This window comes from Anopheles darlingi, chromosome 2 (assembly GCF_943734745.1).
Source record: "Anopheles darlingi chromosome 2, idAnoDarlMG_H_01, whole genome shotgun sequence".
Taxonomy (NCBI): domain Eukaryota; kingdom Metazoa; phylum Arthropoda; class Insecta; order Diptera; family Culicidae; genus Anopheles; species Anopheles darlingi.
This window is the reverse complement of record NC_064874.1, coordinates 49,124,403-49,144,402: the sequence shown is the minus strand read 5'-3', so window position 1 is coordinate 49,144,402 and position 20,000 is coordinate 49,124,403. Positions and strand designations below refer to the sequence as shown.

Here is a 20,000-nt window from a genome sequence, read left to right as displayed (position 1 = left end):
GTATATGCTACCGGCAAGGAAGCGCCCTCGACGTACTTATTCCGCGAGCAATGAAGGGGGTGGTGGTGGTGTGGCTTCGTTGGCTGCGGTCACAATGCAACCACAGCAGCCCCTTCCCGCCACCGGGGCCGCTTGCTCACCGTCGGCCGGATTCGGCCGACCGACGGCCGCCGCATCCGCCGTTGTTTCGCTCACCTCACCTGCTACACCGTCGCCACCGATGGCGGCCTGTGCCGCTGCAGTGGCAGCCGTAGCCGTGGCCGGTACCATGTGCATGCAATCGGCGGCCCATTACCTGCAGTACGAGATGCCGGATGAGGTGCTGCTGACGATCTTCTCTTACCTATACGAGCAGGACCTGTGCCGGGTGGCACTGGTCTGCAAGCGCTTCCAGACGATTGCCAATGATAAGGAGCTCTGGAAGCGGCTCTACCAGAGCGTATATGAGTACGACCAGCCACTGTTCCATCCGGAACCGTGTAAGTTTGTGTTCGTCAAGCCAGACGAGTCCGAGTACGCGAACCCGTGGAAGGAAAGCTTCCGGCAGCTGTACCGTGGTATTCATGTCCGGCCCGGGTATCCCGATCGGCGGTACCAAGGGCGGGCGATCGCGTACTTCAATACCGTACAGGGGGCACTCGATTACGCGGACGAGAAAAGCTCGGCCAACAGTAATAGTACTACGGGTGGCACGGGTGGTGGTGGTAATGGCGGAGGCAGCAACGGAGGTAGCGGGAGCGGAAACATACTGGTCAATAATAGCAATAATGGAGCTGGCAATAATGGTGCCAGCGGTGCCGCCGGTAGCAATAATGCTGACGACAACGCGATGGCGATCGGTGCTGGTATCAATGGAGCGGGTGGAGCGGCCGGATCGGCTGAGGTACTCCCAGGTGGTAGCCTTATCTTCCTGCACGCCGGCACCTATCGGGGCGAGTTTCTAGTGATCGATTCCGATGTGGCACTGATCGGAGCGGCACCCGGGAACGTCGCCGAGTCGATTATCCTCGAGCGGGAATCCGAATCGACCGTCATGTTCGTGGAGGGTGCGAAACAGGCCTACGTGGGGCATATGACGTTAAAGTTCTCACCGGACGTCACCTCGACCGTACCGCATCACAAGCACTACTGCCTGGAGGTGAGCGAAAACTGTAGCCCTACGATCGATCATTGCATCATCCGGAGTACGTCGGTCGGTAAGTAGCGCATTCGAGGAACTCGATCCATGGTGTTTTTTTTATCTGTAATTATTGTAAAATAATCGTATCGTGTGCGTTTTGTCTTTCTATAGTTGGTGCAGCCGTTTGCGTGAGTGGTAGCGGAGCAAACCCATTGATCAAGCACTGTGACATCAGTGACTGCGAAAACGTTGGTTTGTACGTAACGGATTACGCACAGGGTACGTACGAGCACAACGAGATCAGCCGGAATGCGCTGGCCGGCATTTGGGTGAAGAACTACGCTAGTCCAATCATGCGCGAGAACCACATACACCATGGGCGTGACGTCGGTATATTCACCTTTGATAATGGCATGGTAAGAACGGGGAAAGCACCGGTTTTAGTTGGTCCGGAACAGTGCTTTCGGGTCTTCGCTACATCAACGGCAATTTTATCCGCAACTCTATTTGTAATTGTAGGGTTATTTTGAGAAAAACGACATCCATAATAACCGGATAGCGGGCTTTGAGGTAAAGGCAGGCGCCAATCCAACGGTAGTGAAGTGTGAGATACACCACGGCCAGACGGGAGGTATCTACGTGCACGAGAATGGACTGGGGCAGTTTATAGAGAACAAAATTCATTCCAACAACTTTGCGGGTAAGTTCGGTGTGCCACAACAAAGGGCATATATAATATGTTTATTTTTTAATTTAACAATTCGCTCGTCAGTAGACAAAGGCAGTTACAGTTACATCTTCTTGGCCATCAGTTCAAATGGATGTTTTTGTTCCTAAAATTCATAACTCACACGACAGTAGGAGGATTTTTTGCAGTTTATTTTAACTCAATTTCGATGCAGAGGTCTCTTAAAGGGACAAAGTTTCAACGTTGTTTGTGGATGGCGATGCGGGAGTTGTTCGAGGCATCCTCTTCTACATTGTTCTTTCTTCATTTCTTCATTTTGCATTCAACTCACGCACTCTTTCTCACGTCTGCAGGTGTCTGGATAACGTCAAACAGCAATCCAACGATAAGGAAGAACGAAATATACAACGGGCACCAAGGTGGAGTCTATATCTTTGGCGAGGGTCGTGGTCTGATTGAGCACAATAATATCTACGGTAATGCGCTTGCCGGCATCCAGATACGCACAACGAGCGATCCGATCGTGCGTCACAATAAAATCCACCATGGCCAACACGGTGGCATCTACGTACACGAGAAGGGCCAAGGACTGATTGAGGAGAACGAGGTGTACGCGAACACGCTGGCCGGTGTTTGGATAACGACCGGCAGCACGCCGGTGCTGCGGCGTAATCGTATCCACTCGGGCAAACAGGTTGGCGTGTACTTCTACGATAATGGCCACGGCAAGCTGGAAGACAATGACATTTTCAACCATCTGTACTCGGGAGTCCAAATCCGGACCGGTAGTAATCCGGTGATCCGTGGCAATAAGATATGGGGTGGACAGAACGGTGGCGTACTGGTGTACAACGGTGGGCTGGGGTTGTTAGAGCAGAACGAGATCTTTGATAATGCGATGGCGGGCGTGTGGATCAAAACGGATTCCAATCCGACGCTGCGCCGCAACAAGATCTATGATGGCCGGGATGGTGGTATCTGCATCTTCAACGGTGGCAAGGGAATCCTGGAGGAGAACGACATCTTCCGTAACACCCAGGCGGGCGTCCTGATCTCGACCCAGAGCCATCCGGTGCTAAAGCGCAATCGCATCTTCGATGGGCTTGCGGCGGGTGTCGAGATCACGAACAATGCGACGGCGACGCTCGAGTACAATCAGATCTTCAACAACAAGTTCGGTGGACTCTGCCTGGCCAGTGGTGTGCAACCGATCGTCGGTGGGAACAAAATCTTCAACAATCAGGACGAGGTCGAGAAGGCCGTATCGGGTGGCCAGTGTTTGTACAAAATCTCGTCGTACACTTCGTTCCCGATGCATGATTTCTATCGCTGCCATACCTGCAACACTACCGATCGCAACGCGATTTGCGTAAACTGCATCAAGACTTGCCACTCCGGTCACGACGTGGAGTTCATCCGGCATGACAGGTAACGTGTTGTACCACGAACGGCCACACACATGGCACCGAACTACTACTAATCGCTCATCTAGCCGATGCTGGCCAATGAGCTTAATAAACAACAGCAACAACAACCTATACTAATTTGAGCTATTTTCCACTCTTTCTCAATAGATTCTTTTGTGATTGTGGCGCTGGAACGCTTACCAATCAGTGTCAGCTACAAGGAGAACCGACGCAGGATACCGACACCCTGTACGACTCAGCTGCGCCAATGGAATCGCACACTCTGATGGTCAACTAGAAAGTGCAAAGTGTGTCCGTTATAGCTCCGTCGCTGCGCTGTCGTAGCCAGGGCCGGAACCCCTCAGTGCAGCCGGAACCATTCGCTTTATGAACGGTGTACAGCGCTATCGTCTATCGACAAAATCAGGAATAATTAGCGATTAAAATGCGAAGTAATGGCTCTTAAGGCCACCTTCCCGTAAAAAAACATACATTGGTCGAAGGGGAGCAAGGGTGCGACTCCAGTCGATGGCGCGCAGTGCCATTAACAAGTAATTGAAGGGAAAGGCGAATGACGGGCTGAGGAATAATCGCAAATTCACCCAAGTCACACGAACGGTTTGCGATGCGACGGCAGTACTGGTAGATTTAGCAAAATTAATGGTAATCCTAAGCAGCGTGAAAGTATTTTACCGTAAGTTTAGCAACGCGTTCAATCAAATAGTCGTCGGTAGAGGGAGAGTGTGTGCGCGTGAAAGAGGGTAGATTGAAGCGGAAGGGAGAGTGTCAGGCATGGCAGCTACTGCTGTTGCTGCTGCGCCAGACTCTGCTCTCGTAGCCCTGTGCTTGTGGCCATTTCACTGTGTGCGTTCTTGCGTGCGTGTGGGTAAAACAAATTCCTTTTTTTCTGCAGTGTGCTACATCTAAGTAATTTAAGGGCCAATGTTTAGAATGAGTACACACCCCCTTCTCTCCCCCCACCCTTCCACTCTCACTCACAGCAACTATCACCATTATTGGTGAATTGGTTGGTTGGTTGAGTCAAACGCTTCGTCTTTTTTAAAAACATCTCTTTTACTATCGTTACCAGTCCTGTCGCGCGCTCTCTTCTCTCATCGCTTTCTTCTTCGTTTCCTTTTGAAAGGTTATCGTTCGATGCGTAGACACGCCTAGGCCAGAGGATGTGGTCGTACGATATATGCCGTAGTATTATTATGTGTTATTGCTTTATTTAGTGTCGTAAGCCTCTAATCATTGATGGCACGGATCGGCCGGCCGGTTCCTTCCGTATTTTAGTAAACAAACGAATGATAAGAAGAGTAGGATCAGGAACGTCGTAACCACGGCTTGTTTGCCTTCTACATCGTCTGCGAATGCACGAATGCAGCTGAACGAAAACGACGTATGCAGCTACAATCGGTAGTTCTAATCCCCACAAAACTGATATTACTCCACTGGTGGAAACTAGAAGCAAAGGGTAGTAGGAAGCGGATGACTTTCCATTGCTTTCTTTAGTCTAGGTTAACGTAGAATATTTTTCTTTTAAATAGGATTTCGCGCAAAAAATAAGCTCAGTCGAAACGCTAGGGCAGCTCCTCGGTCCAACTACTTCTCACTAATCATTATCTTCACCAGCACTGTGCAGCTTGAAGCGAATGGTCCTCCATATCGTACATTATTCCAAAGGCCGCTAATATTAAAATTCCATTTCCATTTCATACAACCAGATCAGATTATTAGGCACCCTACACTCGCCAACAGTCGTCTGTACTCAATCTTGTTATGCTGTGCTATACAAGGATGCGAGATGGAAGGTTTTCCGGTTATAGGGCAGTGGAGAAAATTGTGCTTGTGACTTAACCATGCTGAGTGCCGATACTGATTTATGCAATGTCATTGTTCTTTTTTTTTCGGACAAAATCATCACATAATTTGCTTCACACTTGCCGCTTTGGTTAGCTACAAACAATACAATCAGCTATCGGAACTGAACTAGTCTGGCAGTGGTCGAACTAGACCTCACCCCTCGGTTAACAATCTATGAACGAATTTGCTTAAAATCAAAGAATGGCAATATGCAATAAGATGATTACGATCTAATGCATCATTTCATTGGCACGATACGTTCGCTCTTTAAAGACTGGAATATATTGGAAGTCGACATGGCAATCAGCAGCAGGGATTCCGTTGGCAATAAATCCGGAAAAACAAATAGCCAAAACTGAACAAGCGCAAATGTGCACGTACACTTCTGCTAGCTGCTTGTCACGTAACTCAAACAGGCTTGTAAATTGTCAATCAGAACAGTTTTATTTTATTACAATTCTTCACGAACAATCTGTTCATCGTTCAGCGACCGTGATCGTGGCACAGGCCCAGAATATGCCCATGCATTCTCTGGTCACTTGCATTCAATTAACGAATCTTCGAATCACGAGAAAAACGAGGGGGTGCACCTTGGCTTGGCATATCATATGCACGTGGCATAAATCTAATTTCCTCTAGTACAAAACAGCAAGTAAAACCGCAAGATCACGGAAGAATGATGTACCGTGGGAACCGTTTAAACAGCACACGGTTAGAGCTTGGACAGGAAGTAGAGCGTGCGCGACAAGAAAAAACACCCGACACCTAAAACAGCGTCCCAGTGCATTTATCTGTGTTACAACAGAATCTTGCGAATGAATTCGTGATGTATTTCTATGTTAGTACTTTATTATGTTTTATTTTAGCTAACACGCTTGCACCACGTGTGTTGTGGGCCTCTGAAAACCCTCTCTTCCTGGTCTCCTATTTTCCGGCAGCTTCGGCCGAGCTCCTCCAGAACATCCATTGGAGCGTGCAAAACCAATCCCAATAACTCATCACAAACGGTGATCTATGGAGAATGCAAAAGAGAAGAGAAAAAAAACAACTAGAATAGCTGTAGCCGCCTTTAGTGACAACAGACGGAGAGCACGAACTCGAATGGTATTTAGGCGTTTTTACTGTGTTATAATGTTTTTAATCAAGCGATGTACTACGTGGGCTTAACTAAAAAAAAACATGATGGAAACACATTCACGAGTCGCATGTAGCCAGCGATAGAGACCCAATTCACGTGTATGGTTTAGTTTTTTTTTTGTTACTATTTTTTCCTTTACTATCTGGGGGCGACCATAATCAAGCAATAGATAGCTGATGCCCACCCGAAACGGTGTTCAGCTAGCGAAGGAATTATGTAAATTATTGTCATGCGATTGTTTCTTTCTCCAAAAATTACTTCTGTTTTAGTATCTACACAGCGCGATGAGAGTTGTACAAGGAAACTATTTATAGATTCGAACCCGTTTAAATCATGATTACGAACATATAAATATATATACATACATAAATATATCTATATATATATATATATATATATATATATATATACAAATTTACGTATAGATTATACACGTATTGAGCATTCTTCCTGAATGTGTAACGCACTCCCGTCTCTCTAACCTCCTGTAATAATGTAAAGTAATCACAAGTCCTCTCCAACCTGTGCGCGACCCAGCATTCAAAAAGGCAAGCAAGGAGAGGACGGCTCGTTGTAGCAGATGAATTTAAGGCAAACGTGTGTATCATCTGTACGTCAGTCGTCCAGAAAAAAACGAGTTAGTTCGCTTATCAGTTCATTTTTTATATATGTCTACAAAAAAAATCAACAAACAAGCCACCTGTGTTTTGTGTTTTTATTTTCTATTATTCTCTCATTATAGGAACAGTCTGTACTTTTGGTTTTGCTTTTCATTGTTTTTGCCTGTTTCGATTTTGATTTGTCACACGGTTTAAAGTCATAACGTACAACCACTGTACACTACATAATGCTGGCATGTGCTTTTAAGCAGCTTTCTAGTGCCGGTTATTAGCAATAGGGTTTAGAGCAGCAGCAGTAGACTGGATGGAAAGAAATAGTTTAACATGATCATTTAATCGATCACAATAATGGCACACCGCGGCTTTCCGCCAAACAGTATTACTTTCAGACGATTTCATGCGATATCGTTAGACGAAGAAGCGTGTGTCGTCAGTAGCAATGAACCGGAGACGTTGGAACACTTTTTATAAGGATCTTAAAGGAAGAATTCAGCTGAGCAGGAGTTGGCAGAATGAACGAGACAAACCAAGACAAGCAATCGAGAAATCGCACATAATCGAAAATAAATCGCATAACCGTCACAGTCGTCAAAGTCCAATGAGGGAAAAAATAATTATTACAATAACTAACTGCATGCATCAGTGGCATATGATGCGAGAAGCTAACGTGCGCCACTCGTTCTATCCTATCCTTACATCAAGGGGTTCCGGTGTCTTGCGGACAGACGACACTCCTCGCTTCAAGACTGAGACACTACTGCTAACACTCTGCCTGATCGTATCAGCCAAAGTTTGTTCCAAGGTCCTTTCTGAAAATGCGCCTGAGTGAATAATATGAACGTGCGAAATGTGCAACAAAAAATTATCACTATTAACAATCGATCGAACATTCCTTAACGCGTGTGGAGCATTTGCAACAGTAACAGCGCTACCATAAAGCAATGGTTACGGTTCCCTTAGCTGGCATTATTTTAATTTTCGTCTGTTCTGATTGCAATTCCAATCCAAAAAATGCATGCGTGCGCATCTCAGAACAACATCTGTGCCACATTCGGTCTTCGGTGCGCCGGAGGAATCGCCACTATCTTGGACGATCGAGGATGGTTTTTCCTAGAGTAGAAGACACACATTTACTACTCGATAGTAGCGCCGGTGAAGCGGTTTTGAGGTAGTGGTAGATGTGGTGATGCTCCAGTAAATCAATCCGAATTCTTTAGTCCACCGCTTTCTACTAAACTGTAAATAACCAGCTTTTCTCGTAGGGCGAAGTGAGCTATGAAAGCAAAGAGGATTGTAGCCGATCTAAAAATGAGAACCCCGGTCTATACGTCTAGGACTACTAATTTTTAAAAGCTAAATCCATCAAATATTTGAAACGGAATTTGAGAGGAAACAAACGGATCTTCTAAACGATGCACATGGATTAATGATGAATTTTTGGTATTAACTCTCTATCCATCCACCATTGTAAATGTGTATGTGTTTACATAGTCGTTAAATTTAACAAAAGCAAGAAGCGAAACTGATCGACTCGTTGCGTCTCGTTGCGTCTTTGCAAATTTGATACGAAACTGATCCAAATCATGCGCTAAATGAAAGCCGATATCACAAGGATGAGAAACAGAAGAACAGTTGCAGATAGCTGCAGAACGAACGATCGCTACCCCTTATATCAAGCAGCGATCAGCCAGCCTAATTACCCTACTCGAATGGTGATGGTGCTGGAGCATGGATCGCGGATCGAGGATCTTCAACGGGTGGAACTGGAAGGTTTTTAATGTTGATAAGATAAGAAGCAAACATATGCACCAACGAATGCCAACATACCAACACGTACACACGCACACTGACACTCCACACGGATCGGTGACGAGCAATTTTGAATGTCTGAACTGCAAATAGTATTCTTATATTAATCACAATTGGATAAGAAATAGTGAAGAAAACAATGAAACGATAGACGCGAAAGGTAAAATAACCAATCACACACACACACAAAACAAGAAAGCAAAAAAGAAAATAAGGAAACAAGCTAATACCAATATTACCTAATTCTACCATTTAACTATAAATTGATGATCGAACGCCACCAGACAGACAGACCTCCACGTAGGGGCACGTGGTGGAATGCCGAGATCAGCGGGAGTGGGTTACGCTAATATGTCGCAAAATACAACAAGAGGAAAAAATAATATATATACAAATAGATAAACTTACCAAAACAAAAAAATGGACGGAAAAGAGGATTTAATTACTATCAAACCAATTAGCTATCGGATCGGGTAGGGAAGGGAGTGAAGGCTTCCGCTAAGATTAAAGAAAACACTTCATCCAGGACAGGGGATTGTGATTGTCGTAGCGATGGCGCAGTTGATCGGAAGTGGGGCCGCATAGTGAAGAACAATATGATAAATGATGAAAGTCTCATGTGCATCGCACCACCAGCTTACTAGAGTGGCAGAAGGTGCGAATAATCAGCGAAGGAAGCGAAGGAAGCGAAATAAGGCAAGAGAATCGCAATCGGAACAACGCCAATGAGGGGGGTTAAGGGAAAGATGGATGGAACGATGATGCAACCCGCGAACATGGTGGCGTAAACTGGTATTTATAAACTAAACGAAATGGAAACTAAATAAATGTAAATTGTAGTTGGTGTTTTTTTTGTTTATTGATTTTTCTTTTGTTTGTTTTGTTCCCATTTTCCCCAAAGGAAAGTTTATTCGAATTCAATGCCACGGAAGGGGAACCGAGCTCGGTTACAGCTCTTCGCGATTCACGCGTGAAGGAGCGGAGCCCGGTTTCGTTTCGGTGGCTCCCTTCGATCCGGGCGCTAGCAGGGCTAACGTTTCGGGTGAAAGTTTCACTCGTCCAAGCCACGGATTCACCGGTGATCCGAGCAGTAGATGCTCCTTCCCCTGGCGTACGGCCTGCGAGATGACGTGACTGGAGGTATCATCGTTATGGAGCGCAAACACGATATTACCCTGCCAGTCGACACGCAGTACCGTGCCACGATCGGGGAACACATTAACCAAATCTCCGAGAAACCCAATTTGATGGGTAGCCCAAAGAGCGTAAGGGCTTCCGGTAAGCTGGTACGCCAGACGGAACGGTGCTTCGATCAGCACGAACAGCCGTACGATCAGCTGGCGTAGGTTCGGGAACGGTGCCAGCATACCAACGAACGAGGGATTTTCTGCATCGGCCGCAATCACCAGTCCAACCCAAAATCCATCGGCATCACCGTTCAGATTGTCGACCGCACCCGGCAATCCATCGAGAAACACATCATGCTGACCGGCCTGTGGGCCCTTCAGGTGATACCGGCGGATCAGCTGTCCACCGAGTTCTCCGACCAGCACGAAGCTTTCATCCGGGCTTAGCACTACCCCGTTGGCTCCGTAGATTTCATCCAGCAGCACACGGTTTCGACCAGTGGCCCGAGAGTAGTGGAGCAGCCGACCGGAAGGATTACACAGCAGCGCTTGGATAGCGTCCTCGAAGATAAAATCCGATGCCGTATCGGACCAGTAAAAGTCCCCGTTCTTCGCTACAGCTACACCGTTCGGGATGGTCGGTTGCCGTGTCGTGATCTGCTGCTGTCGGCCATGCTGCTGCTGCTTGTTCGATGCGATCGTACCATCATCGATGATGGCGTTCTCTTTGGGGACCAGTAGCTTCTTCTCGCCCGTCTTGATGTGCACCTGCCAGATGCCGAGGTACGGATCGACCACGATCAGATTGTTACCCTTGGTATCGAAATCGAGCCCCAACGGACGGCCACAAATGCGCTCCGAATAGGTACCAACTAAGGCCAGTGGCCGGATGAGTGAAGAGATAAAGCAAGAGAAGTTCGAAAGGAGATCAGATTATAAAGTACATTAAAATCCATTGCGCCACGTCTTACCACACTCAGGTCCCAGCTTAACTACGGTACGCAGTGTACCGGAGCCTTCGATCAGCTCGATCACTTTGCCACCGTACACGGTGACGTAGGTAGCGTTACCGCGCACTACCACACTTTCCGGCTGGAGCAGCTCGTTCTCGTGTAACCGTTCAGCACCGTTGAGTAGGCGGTTGGGTGCGAGCACACCCGTTAGGGGCCGCACCGGTGTGATGGTAATCGGACGGAAGGGAAACACGGTTTTCGGTGGTAATCCGGGCAATACTGCAATCAACATCAGCACCAGCGCCGTCTTTAGAAGCTTTCCCTTGAAACCCATCTTCGTGTACGTTCTTGTAGAATACCACCAATGGCGTTCTCAGCACACAATATGGGGCAGACAGACACACACACGGTCCGGTCTGTACCGATCGACTGTACGGAGCGGTTTGCTTTGAATCGATTGTAATTATTATTTTTAAACCTCTTCCAGCGGACGACCAGCCGATTCCGATATGCCGATGTGCGATGATGCCTCCGTGTGTTGGTCGTCGTTGTCGAAGGTGTTTATTTCGAACGGATTACATCACCCACCTACCCGTAGCGGTCGCTTATGGTTCGATAAATAATCCCGAATGCTGGTGCTGGGGGCTGAACGGATTGAACGCACACTTGACTCACAGCACACACCGCAGCGGCAGCAGCAAAGTGACTGACCTACACGAAACGCCGTGGGCCCCCCAAAGGAGCGATTACTTCCAGCTCATCGTCGATCTTCCTAGACAACGGCCTAACGTGGTTCTGATTCGGGAAGGGGTTCTGACCAGCGAAGCATGTTGGAGAAGAACAGCATCATCATCATCATCATCATCATCATCATCATCATCATCACGATCATCATTATCTATGTACGTGTGTTCCGTCTGCCAGACATTCTTCATTGATCTTAAGCGTAGCGTTATGCACGATCATGGTACTCTCGAGTACCGGTTTTTTTTTTCTCTCGCATACCGGGATGACCATTGCCGTGCCCGGGTATGGTGGGGGCATCCTGCGGTCTTCCTTTTCCGAATGTGATCCGAAGAAGATGCAGACTGCGTTCGGTTGGAGGGGAGTTGGTAAATCAATGACGACATATGCTGAGTTGGTGAGTTCTGTTTGAGAGGCATGGTTTTGTATCGTCACTACCTTGAACCATCTGATAGGTAATTACCGGTAGATAAGAGTCCCTCACTTTTCGGGCCGTTTAACCAGGTCTCGATGCGTCAGGTTGAATTAAGTTTACGGGGCTTAGCACTTATGGATTTTTGCTGAGTCATTCAGTCACATATGCCAAATCGATTTCATTCTTATCGTTCTCCGTAAGTAACGATTCCCCGAGTTTACTTCGAGGTCCATGCAAGCAGACATGTCGCAATAACAGTTCCAGTAGGTGTAATACATTTTTTAAATGTTGGAATCAAAGGGTATTTATCGCAAATAATAGTATATCATACACTTATTCGATGGTTTGACGGAAGCATTAAAAACGTGTTGAGAGCTAGTAAACCCTATCTCCGATGCTATGTTTTATATCCTCGATCAAGACGTAGGGTCGTCTTTTTATAGGCTTTTCCAGAACGAATGATAAGAAATAACGGAAGAGGGAAGCGGGCGTAGGAGGGGACAGTTAACATTCTCTACCAAAAGCATTGTGACGATTGCCCTCAAGACTTTCACTTCTTCATTGATTTCCATTTCGGTGTTGCATTGATTTGGTTCTTCTCCGAATATTCATGTATTTGGTTCATTCTAAGGTGTCTCAGGACATTTATCTTGAAATAATGATTTGGGTTTTAAACAAAAGGATGCAGGCAGCGGGTGATAAAACAGTGATGTGCTATATGGTGGACGAACTGCTAAACTTGCTCGTCGGTCTTGCTCTACTATCCAACGTAGATAATACGAACACCAACACCGAACAATCCGTAATTGGATATTTCAGAATCATAATTGATGAAGATTGCTGAAATCTGGGAATTCTGGTGATTACTGGAGCTTGATTGACTCTTGCATACATCGTACCACAATAGGTGAGATAAGTTGGCAGCATAACGAAAGTTATATAGTGCAGCGAGGTGGGACTTCCTTTGGCCAAATTGCATTTGTGACTATCATTGATGAATTAAAAAACCTCACTCAGATGCCCTCGAAGACGAAGGCCAACATCGCCTCTTAACTTCCACACAGCCAAGTTCCCGTCGTATATAAATCTGAGTTCTGAAAGCCTTGAAAGACGATATAGGCTGACCGGTGACCTCGGGCCGGCCATGTTTTCGGCTCCATTCGTAATCAAAGCACCATCGTCTATTCGTTAACCACGATGTCCTGCTTCACGGGTGTTGCCGTGCCTCCCGCATGTACTCCTCCGGCATCTTGAACCGGCAGCTGCTGTAAAAATATCTCGGTCCAGTGTTCCGCCTCCACTGACTTGTCCTCTTGTAGTGCATCATTTTTCTCCGTGGTCTTCCTCCACTGGGAAACGAAAAAACTCAGGGTAGTTCCTGGAGAATTCTGTGCTAGCGAAACGCAGTATGCCGTCATCACTCTTTCTCTTGACCGGTGCGGCTTCTTTAGCGCTTTGTAGTTTTGTTATATTTCTTTTTTTTTTGTTCCAGAAACACGAACATCAAATCGCGCGTAATTGAAGTGAGGTTCACAATCGAAACCAGGAGAAAGTTCAAACAGCACTTCATAAACTCGATCAAGACGTCGATGGATACTGGACTTTTACCGAAGCTGGAATGAGTTCCGCGATGGATTTGAACAAAGAGTTCTGGTTGGGTCTTGAGAAGGTCCACCAGATAACAAGTGGTCGTAAGCACGAACTGATAGTTGAATTAAAATACTTTGAAGGAACCTACAAGTACGCGCTGTTTGATACATTCGAAATAAGTGAAAGTGACCAATACTAAATGAAGGATATCGGAAATTATAGTGGAACTGCTGGTGATGAAATGTCCCATTACAAGGATAGGAAATTCTCAACCAAAGATCGGGATAATGATTTTGAAAGCGACACACATTGTGCACAGTACCACGAAGGGGCATGAAGGTATAGAGGCTTGGGTTGTACTCCACCGAATTTGAACGGGCGCGGATGAAGCAGAAACGGCGACCGAGCGGCCACCGGTTTTGCAGCCAAAAGTTTCTGTACGAATCGGATCAAGTTGATGTTGGAAAAGGCTCAGCGTGATATCGTGGAGCGCAGGCGGAAGACCAGCAATGGAACCGCCGTTCCGACATCGGCAGCTGTACCGGTCAGTGTGACCACATCGCCAAAAAGAAGCAGCGCAATCTGCGGGCCAAAGAATTTCACGCCTCTGTCGGATAGCGTACTATCTCGCAACCTGGGCAGTGAGTCGACTACAGCGATCGATGGTTGATTCGAAGGGTTATTTGATGGATCTGCAAATACGTGGCTGCAGGAGGCGATTGAGGCAGAAAATCTGGTGCGATCCTGCCTGTTTCTCTGGAGCTACAAAGCTTTAGCATGAATGCATAAGAAATGTTCAACGATTCATATTTATTTAGGTTTAGATACATCATTTATTCTAGAGCATTTATGAGTTTTTCGGTTGGTAATGGTCTCTCAAATTATTGCCGCAGGGATCACCATCGTTGACTTACGACGGCAGCAATTGATAAGACAGCGCTCAGTGATATAATAAACAATCCGGATTATTGATCCATAAAGTAAATTGCAAAATTACTATTATTAGTACCCCATTACAGAAAGAAATGCAACCGGGTCTCTTAACGCTTAAGACACCCGCCGGCAGAACAATTTCGAGTCTCTTAAACATTAAGAGACCCGGTCGCATACCTTTTTGTTAATGGGGTTCAGCGCTTCATGCTTACAGTCATAATCGATGCAATATGCGCATTTATCCCGTAAAAAGGCAAAATTTTCAAAAAAATTAAAATAATGAGCATATACTGCCGTGCGTGGCACTGTAGCATTGTTGTTTTGGCTTTGAGGTTAGAAACTCGAGTTTGCTGTGAAAAAGTGGAATTCCTATTTCTTATTTTTCATGAATTTTGTGATAAAGATGAAGACGATAAGAGCAAATTAGAATCATTTGCCTTTCCTGCCGTCGTTCCCGGTCCCGGAAAAGTAAGCCGGGAAAGTGTAAGAAACTTGGAGAACCCCAGCGCGTAAGATCTTCAAAAAGACCGGGTTGAAACGCCGGAGCGGATTCTAAATCCTTTTACAACACCACCGGGACTAACTCTCAATCAAACCCAGACAGTACAGAATCTTGCGGCAGAGATCTGGGAGTCACGGAAACAAAACCCTCGGAAACCGGCAAGTCTTAACGTTAGTTGTTTTGTAAGGATCTGTTGCACTAACGATCGAATTCTCCTTCCAGCCTGGAGCTCACAGCACGGACTTGCATTTAAATATACGGATAGCTGAAAGGAACAGATTTCCCTCAATTTTTCTTAGGAACAACAGTAGGAATAGCAGATAATCCCTAGCAGAAGAAGAATATATATGGATCTGCTTATAACTCTAGTTATCTTTTCGACGATCGTTTTTGCACAAGCTACGGACGATGGAATGTGTGTGGCAAAAGAGAAGTGCACGGAACCGGTGGACGAATCTTCAGAAGCTAGCCGGTACACCGCCGGTAAGAACTGCGCTGCCACGACATTGCTGAATCGATAAGTGCGACTAACACGACATTCCATTTCAGAGGACAACGTTTATTTCTATAAAATCGACACCGCACTCGATGAATACGTGCCATGCAACGATACAGGCTGCAGCTGCCACACGGGCGTACTCAAGAAGGACCTGAAACCATTCAAAGCAGACGGCATAACCAAAGAAATGATCGAACGGGCGAAACAATATGGAACGCACTACCAGGTGATTGACCACAAACTGTACCGACAGACAGAGTGCATGTTTCCGGCACGGTGCTCTGGTATCGAGCATTTCGTGAAGCCGCTGCTGCCGAAGCTGCCGGACATGGATCTTATCATTAATTGCCGCGACTGGCCACAAGTTCACCGGCACTGGAACAAAGAGAAGACTCCCGTCTTTTCGTTCAGCAAAACGGACGAATATCTCGACATCATGTACCCGGCCTGGGCCTTCTGGGAAGGTGGCCCAGCCATCAGCCTCTATCCAACGGGATTGGGTCGATGGGACCAGCATCGGGAAAGTATTTCACAGGCCGCCGAACGGGTTCCCTGGAAAAACAAGAAACCGATGGCATTCTTCCGTGGATCTCGCACGTCCGATGAACGCGATGCACTGGTGCTGCTATCCAGGGAGCAGTCCTCGTTGGTCGATGCACAGTATACAAAGAACCAGGCATGGAAATCGCCGCAAGACACGCTAAACGCTGAACCGGCCAGCGAAGTCTCACTCGAGGATCACTGTCGCTATCGGTTCCTGTTCAACTTCCGTGGCGTTGCGGCTAGCTTTCGCTTTAAGCATCTTTTCCTCTGTCGATCGTTGGTTTTTCACGTTGGCGATGAGTGGCTGGAGTTCTACTATCCGTCGTTCAAGCCTTGGGTACACTATGTACCAGTCCCAGTGCGTAGTAGCCAGGCAAAGCTAGAAGCTTTGATTCGATTCTTCCGCGACCACGATGATGAGGCAAACGCTATTGCCGAGCGAGGATTTCGACAGGTGTGGCAACATTTGCGCATGAAGGATGTCAAGTGTTACTGGAAAAAGCTGCTGCATGAATACGGCAAACTGATACGATACTCGGTGGAACGTGATCGAAAGTTGATCGAGGTGTAGGATTGATTACCCTACCAGACAAGACTGATCTGATCCATGTCCCATTTAGGCTGTAAACCAACAATCAACCATTAATATACCATTCCCAATATTGATAGCTACGCTAAAAGTAAGATTTGTAATTTAATAAAACGAATGACTCATTATGATATTTTCGTGTTATTAGGCAATGTTGACTGAAACCCCTCTCCACTCTTTGAATGCTGTTGTAATACCGGTTCCCACCTTCAGCTTCATTTCGCAGTAGAGATGTGGATACAATGTCCAGTTATTTGCATAATGTGTGGTTGGCAGAGGTTGGTCGCGGAGGATATCATTGCCCAAGGTCTCATTTATCGTTACAGTCGTAGATCATCATGAGTCGAACCGAAGAGGAGAATTTAACCAGCTAAACGATTCGTCGTTGAACTTGACCCACAAAAACGAAACAAAAGTGCATCCGTATTGTGTAAGTTGGTATGGAGTCCGCATTCGACAGGTGCGAAGATTTCCCAATTTAAAGAGTACCATGAGCCTTTTTGGCACAATAGAGTTTAGATAAGCTCGCCGGGCTAATTCACAAACCCATGAGGTTGGTGCGATATTGGTGTAGCTGCTTCGAAACTCTCGTACCTCCCTGGAACCGGTTGGTTTGCCCGGCGCGATTACGAAAGCAACACGTTTTCTGCAAAATACACCTTCGCCAACGAATCATGCTGCCGAAACATGAAAAGAAGTTGATCTTGATCGGTGAATACCAAATGAACGATCAAAACCAACTGCCAGGAACAATTATTGGAATTATTGATATCATAAGATACAGAAAAATAAAGTGGAAATTGCTTTTTTGGATTCCGTTTCCTGGATAAAAACGTTCTCTCAAAGTTACGAGAGTCCAGACGAGAGTGAGAACTGCGAGAACATTCAATTTGAGAGAACGAGAGCACCTGAAAAAACTCCATACAAAAAATAGTATTTTTTCTCTATAATTTTTTAGTAACTTTTTTGTCAGTCATTTCGCATAACTTGCTGAAAAGTTTGATAATTCCTCAGAGATGTATTTCAATTTCTTGCCGACGGAAAGTTGCTATCTGGGCCCCGCACCCCTCTCCGCCATGCCACCCCCTCCCAACCCCCTTCACCTATCGATGCATGTAAACATGTCAAAGTGTGGGTTCGTCAAGGAAAGGTGGGCATAGAGGAGGGGCAGCATCTCAAATCTTGGATTTTCGGTTTTCGGTGGATTGTGGCTTCGTCGTTCAGTGATTATGGTGTTTTCAAAGAGAAAGATGAAGCAGTTCTTAGTGTTCGGAGTGACGATCTTTTTGGGTAGGTTCCAACAAGTGATTCCAGCGTGCTGCGCTCTGATTCGTGGAGGAATCTGAGCGAGCCTTCTCCGTTATCGATATCCCGCGTAGTGTAAAGTGTAGTTTCCGAGCAGGACATCTGCGATCATCTGCTGTTGTCCTGGTGATATCCTGGTGATGTGCGGTTTGAGAAAAATAATTGGAACGGGCCCAACCGTGGCGCTGATACCGCATATCTTGTCGTGTTTCCTTTTTTGTGTCGCAGCTGGTGCACTTCACTGCACTCTCTCGTCTGTCCTCTTGTGTCCTTCGCTGCGTCGCGATAAACGCTATCTATACTGTTTGGCGCCAATGCCATCTGTTCGATGGTTATTTGCGACTTGGTTTCTTTCCCACCCACTGATTTTCCCCCTTTCTCTGTGTTACGTTCTTTCTCTGGCAGTGGTTTGTTTTTACAAATCGTGGGGCAACCCGATGAACGGATTGGGACCGGCACAGTACGGTGAAGAGGTTTTTACCGACGACGAGCCCGATAACAGCGTGCTGCACCAAGATAGAACCGTCGATACCAAACGACAAGCTGGTCCGCAGGAACGATCAGTGCTGGCAACTGCCGATCGAACCATCAATCTGCGCGGAGTGTTTGAATCGCGGGAAGAACAACGTGAGCCACCAGTCTCCAAACATCTTCGCTCTAATGATGTAGGACTGGCGGATGATTTCGACGGTGAACACGAGTCCCGGTTGAACGAGCTGCACGAGGCGAAGCGCCAAATTCTGGAACTGGAGCGTAAGATACAGGAGCTGGAAGGCAGGATACCGCGCAAGTATCCGGATGTAACCTTCCTCAACTATAAAAACCGTAAACGTATTTTGGTAAGTAATTGCTAGTCATTTTGTGGTTCGTGAGCTTCATAATAATCATCGGAACCTTCTGTGGCATGGTCCGACAGCAAACCACTCAAACCTTGACCATGGCAAGGTGCTAGTCATAACAACCACATTTCATATTAGCAAGTATGATTTACTGGGAATAACTAACTATGTTGTGCAACTTTGCGAACCACTTCTGACCTCTGACCTCGCCGCACGATTCCGACAATGAAAATCCCCCTAATTCATTGCTATTTAATCCTTTTGGTATTTTGTGTTAAAAGCCTTGTTGTGTGACGGCCGGCATCGTTAGATTAATGATGTTAATGGTCAAATAATATTTGCCCACACACCATCACCTACGCTCCTTTCGTCAGAGAGTGTTCCCTCCGTTCAACTCTATTGTTACTCGAAGGCACATATCGCTTCAGATCGACGCTAGGTAAACAGTGATGACACCTTGGTACTTGAACGTCGCCGCTAACGACCATCTCCGGCCCGCCCTTGCCTGTCGCTTACGGGCAGATTTTGCTCCAGAGATCGTAGACCTGCATTAGTTGCGGGCAACGAACGTTTTATTCGAAACATTATGCAATCGCAGTTGTACTCTTGGGCGGACGTGAATACCTAGGCAATCTCACTGCTCATTACATGGCACATATCTGTTTCACAGCTGCGTACATAATATCATGCCTTGTTTGTGCCAGGCTCACAAACACCAAGGGTAGGGTAGTATATTTCGGAATAAATCGTAGCCCATTGCACGTCGAGAAATAGAGTGTTGCCGGTAGTAAGTCGAATCTCACCAGTCTATACAGTTTCAACATCATCATCGCCCGTTTTGATGAATTTGGGTTTTGAATTAATCTAAAACCTAATCGAAACGCCGCCTACTTACTTATAGCCGATTCCGCGAACATAGGCAATATCTAGATTGCAACATGAATACACCACAAAAGCATCTAGCACACAGGTGGCCTCCTTTTACTTTCATCATGCAGGGGCTCCTCCTTTTGGTTGCACCAGGTTTCCCTTTTCAAAGCCCTGCCATACATGGATCTAATCTTGTGCTCTCTTTTTTGTTTAGTCAAGAAACTGGATCGATAGTGAAACATTTAGTTGCCTTTGGCGCAGCTGTTTCGCACTGCGCGCTAAGAGGGTTTTAATTAATTCCATGGCAATGACGCTAATTAATGAGACAACTTCTGTCGTCAAATTCACAAATGATTTTTTTTATTGTTGTTTTATAAACCAGTTACATGTCCGTGCCAAACACTGTTTTGCCTATCTGCAAAAAAATGCACGTACAGAACGGAG

At 46.3% G+C, this 20,000-nt stretch overlaps 4 protein-coding genes across 4 annotated transcripts in view; 3 read left to right on the top strand and 1 right to left on the bottom strand.

Moving 5' to 3' along the window:
- LOC125950014 (F-box only protein 11) overlaps positions 1-6,939 on the top strand; it is a 12,041-nt gene extending 5,102 nt beyond the window's left edge. Inside the window, exons 2-6 of the mRNA XM_049677571.1 lie at positions 1-1,196; positions 1,292-1,536; positions 1,640-1,820; positions 2,162-3,236; positions 3,383-6,939. The exon at positions 1-1,196 is cut by the window's left edge and continues 1,321 nt beyond it. Coding sequence (XP_049533528.1) covers positions 1-1,196; positions 1,292-1,536; positions 1,640-1,820; positions 2,162-3,236; positions 3,383-3,512 — 2,827 coding nt within the window. The 3' untranslated portion in view covers positions 3,513-6,939. The remainder of the gene's footprint in view (positions 1,197-1,291; positions 1,537-1,639; positions 1,821-2,161; positions 3,237-3,382) is intronic.
- A 2,596-nt stretch (positions 6,940-9,535) lies between these two features.
- Positions 9,536-11,601, bottom strand: LOC125950044 (adipocyte plasma membrane-associated protein Hemomucin-like). The gene is made up of 2 exons (XM_049677630.1): positions 10,746-11,601; positions 9,536-10,646 (listed from the first exon to the last, which is right to left on the bottom strand). Exons 1-2 carry the CDS (start codon positions 11,059-11,061, stop codon positions 9,595-9,597), a joined length of 1,368 nt encoding a protein of 455 aa, XP_049533587.1. The 5' UTR covers positions 11,062-11,601; the 3' UTR covers positions 9,536-9,594.
- A 3,537-nt stretch (positions 11,602-15,138) lies between these two features.
- Positions 15,139-16,675, top strand: LOC125950049 (O-glucosyltransferase rumi homolog). The gene is made up of 2 exons (XM_049677635.1): positions 15,139-15,394; positions 15,461-16,675. The coding sequence occupies exons 1-2, from the start codon at positions 15,259-15,261 to the stop codon at positions 16,522-16,524; spliced, it is 1,200 nt and encodes a 399-aa protein (XP_049533592.1). The 5' UTR covers positions 15,139-15,258; the 3' UTR covers positions 16,525-16,675.
- Positions 16,676-17,692: 1,017 nt separating this feature from the next.
- LOC125950042 (UDP-glucuronic acid decarboxylase 1) overlaps positions 17,693-20,000 on the top strand; it is a 4,281-nt gene continuing 1,973 nt past the window's right edge. Inside the window, exons 1-2 of the mRNA XM_049677625.1 lie at positions 17,693-17,832; positions 18,253-18,686. Of these exons, the coding sequence (XP_049533582.1) occupies positions 17,772-17,832; positions 18,253-18,686 (495 nt within the window). The 5' untranslated portion in view covers positions 17,693-17,771. The remainder of the gene's footprint in view (positions 17,833-18,252; positions 18,687-20,000) is intronic.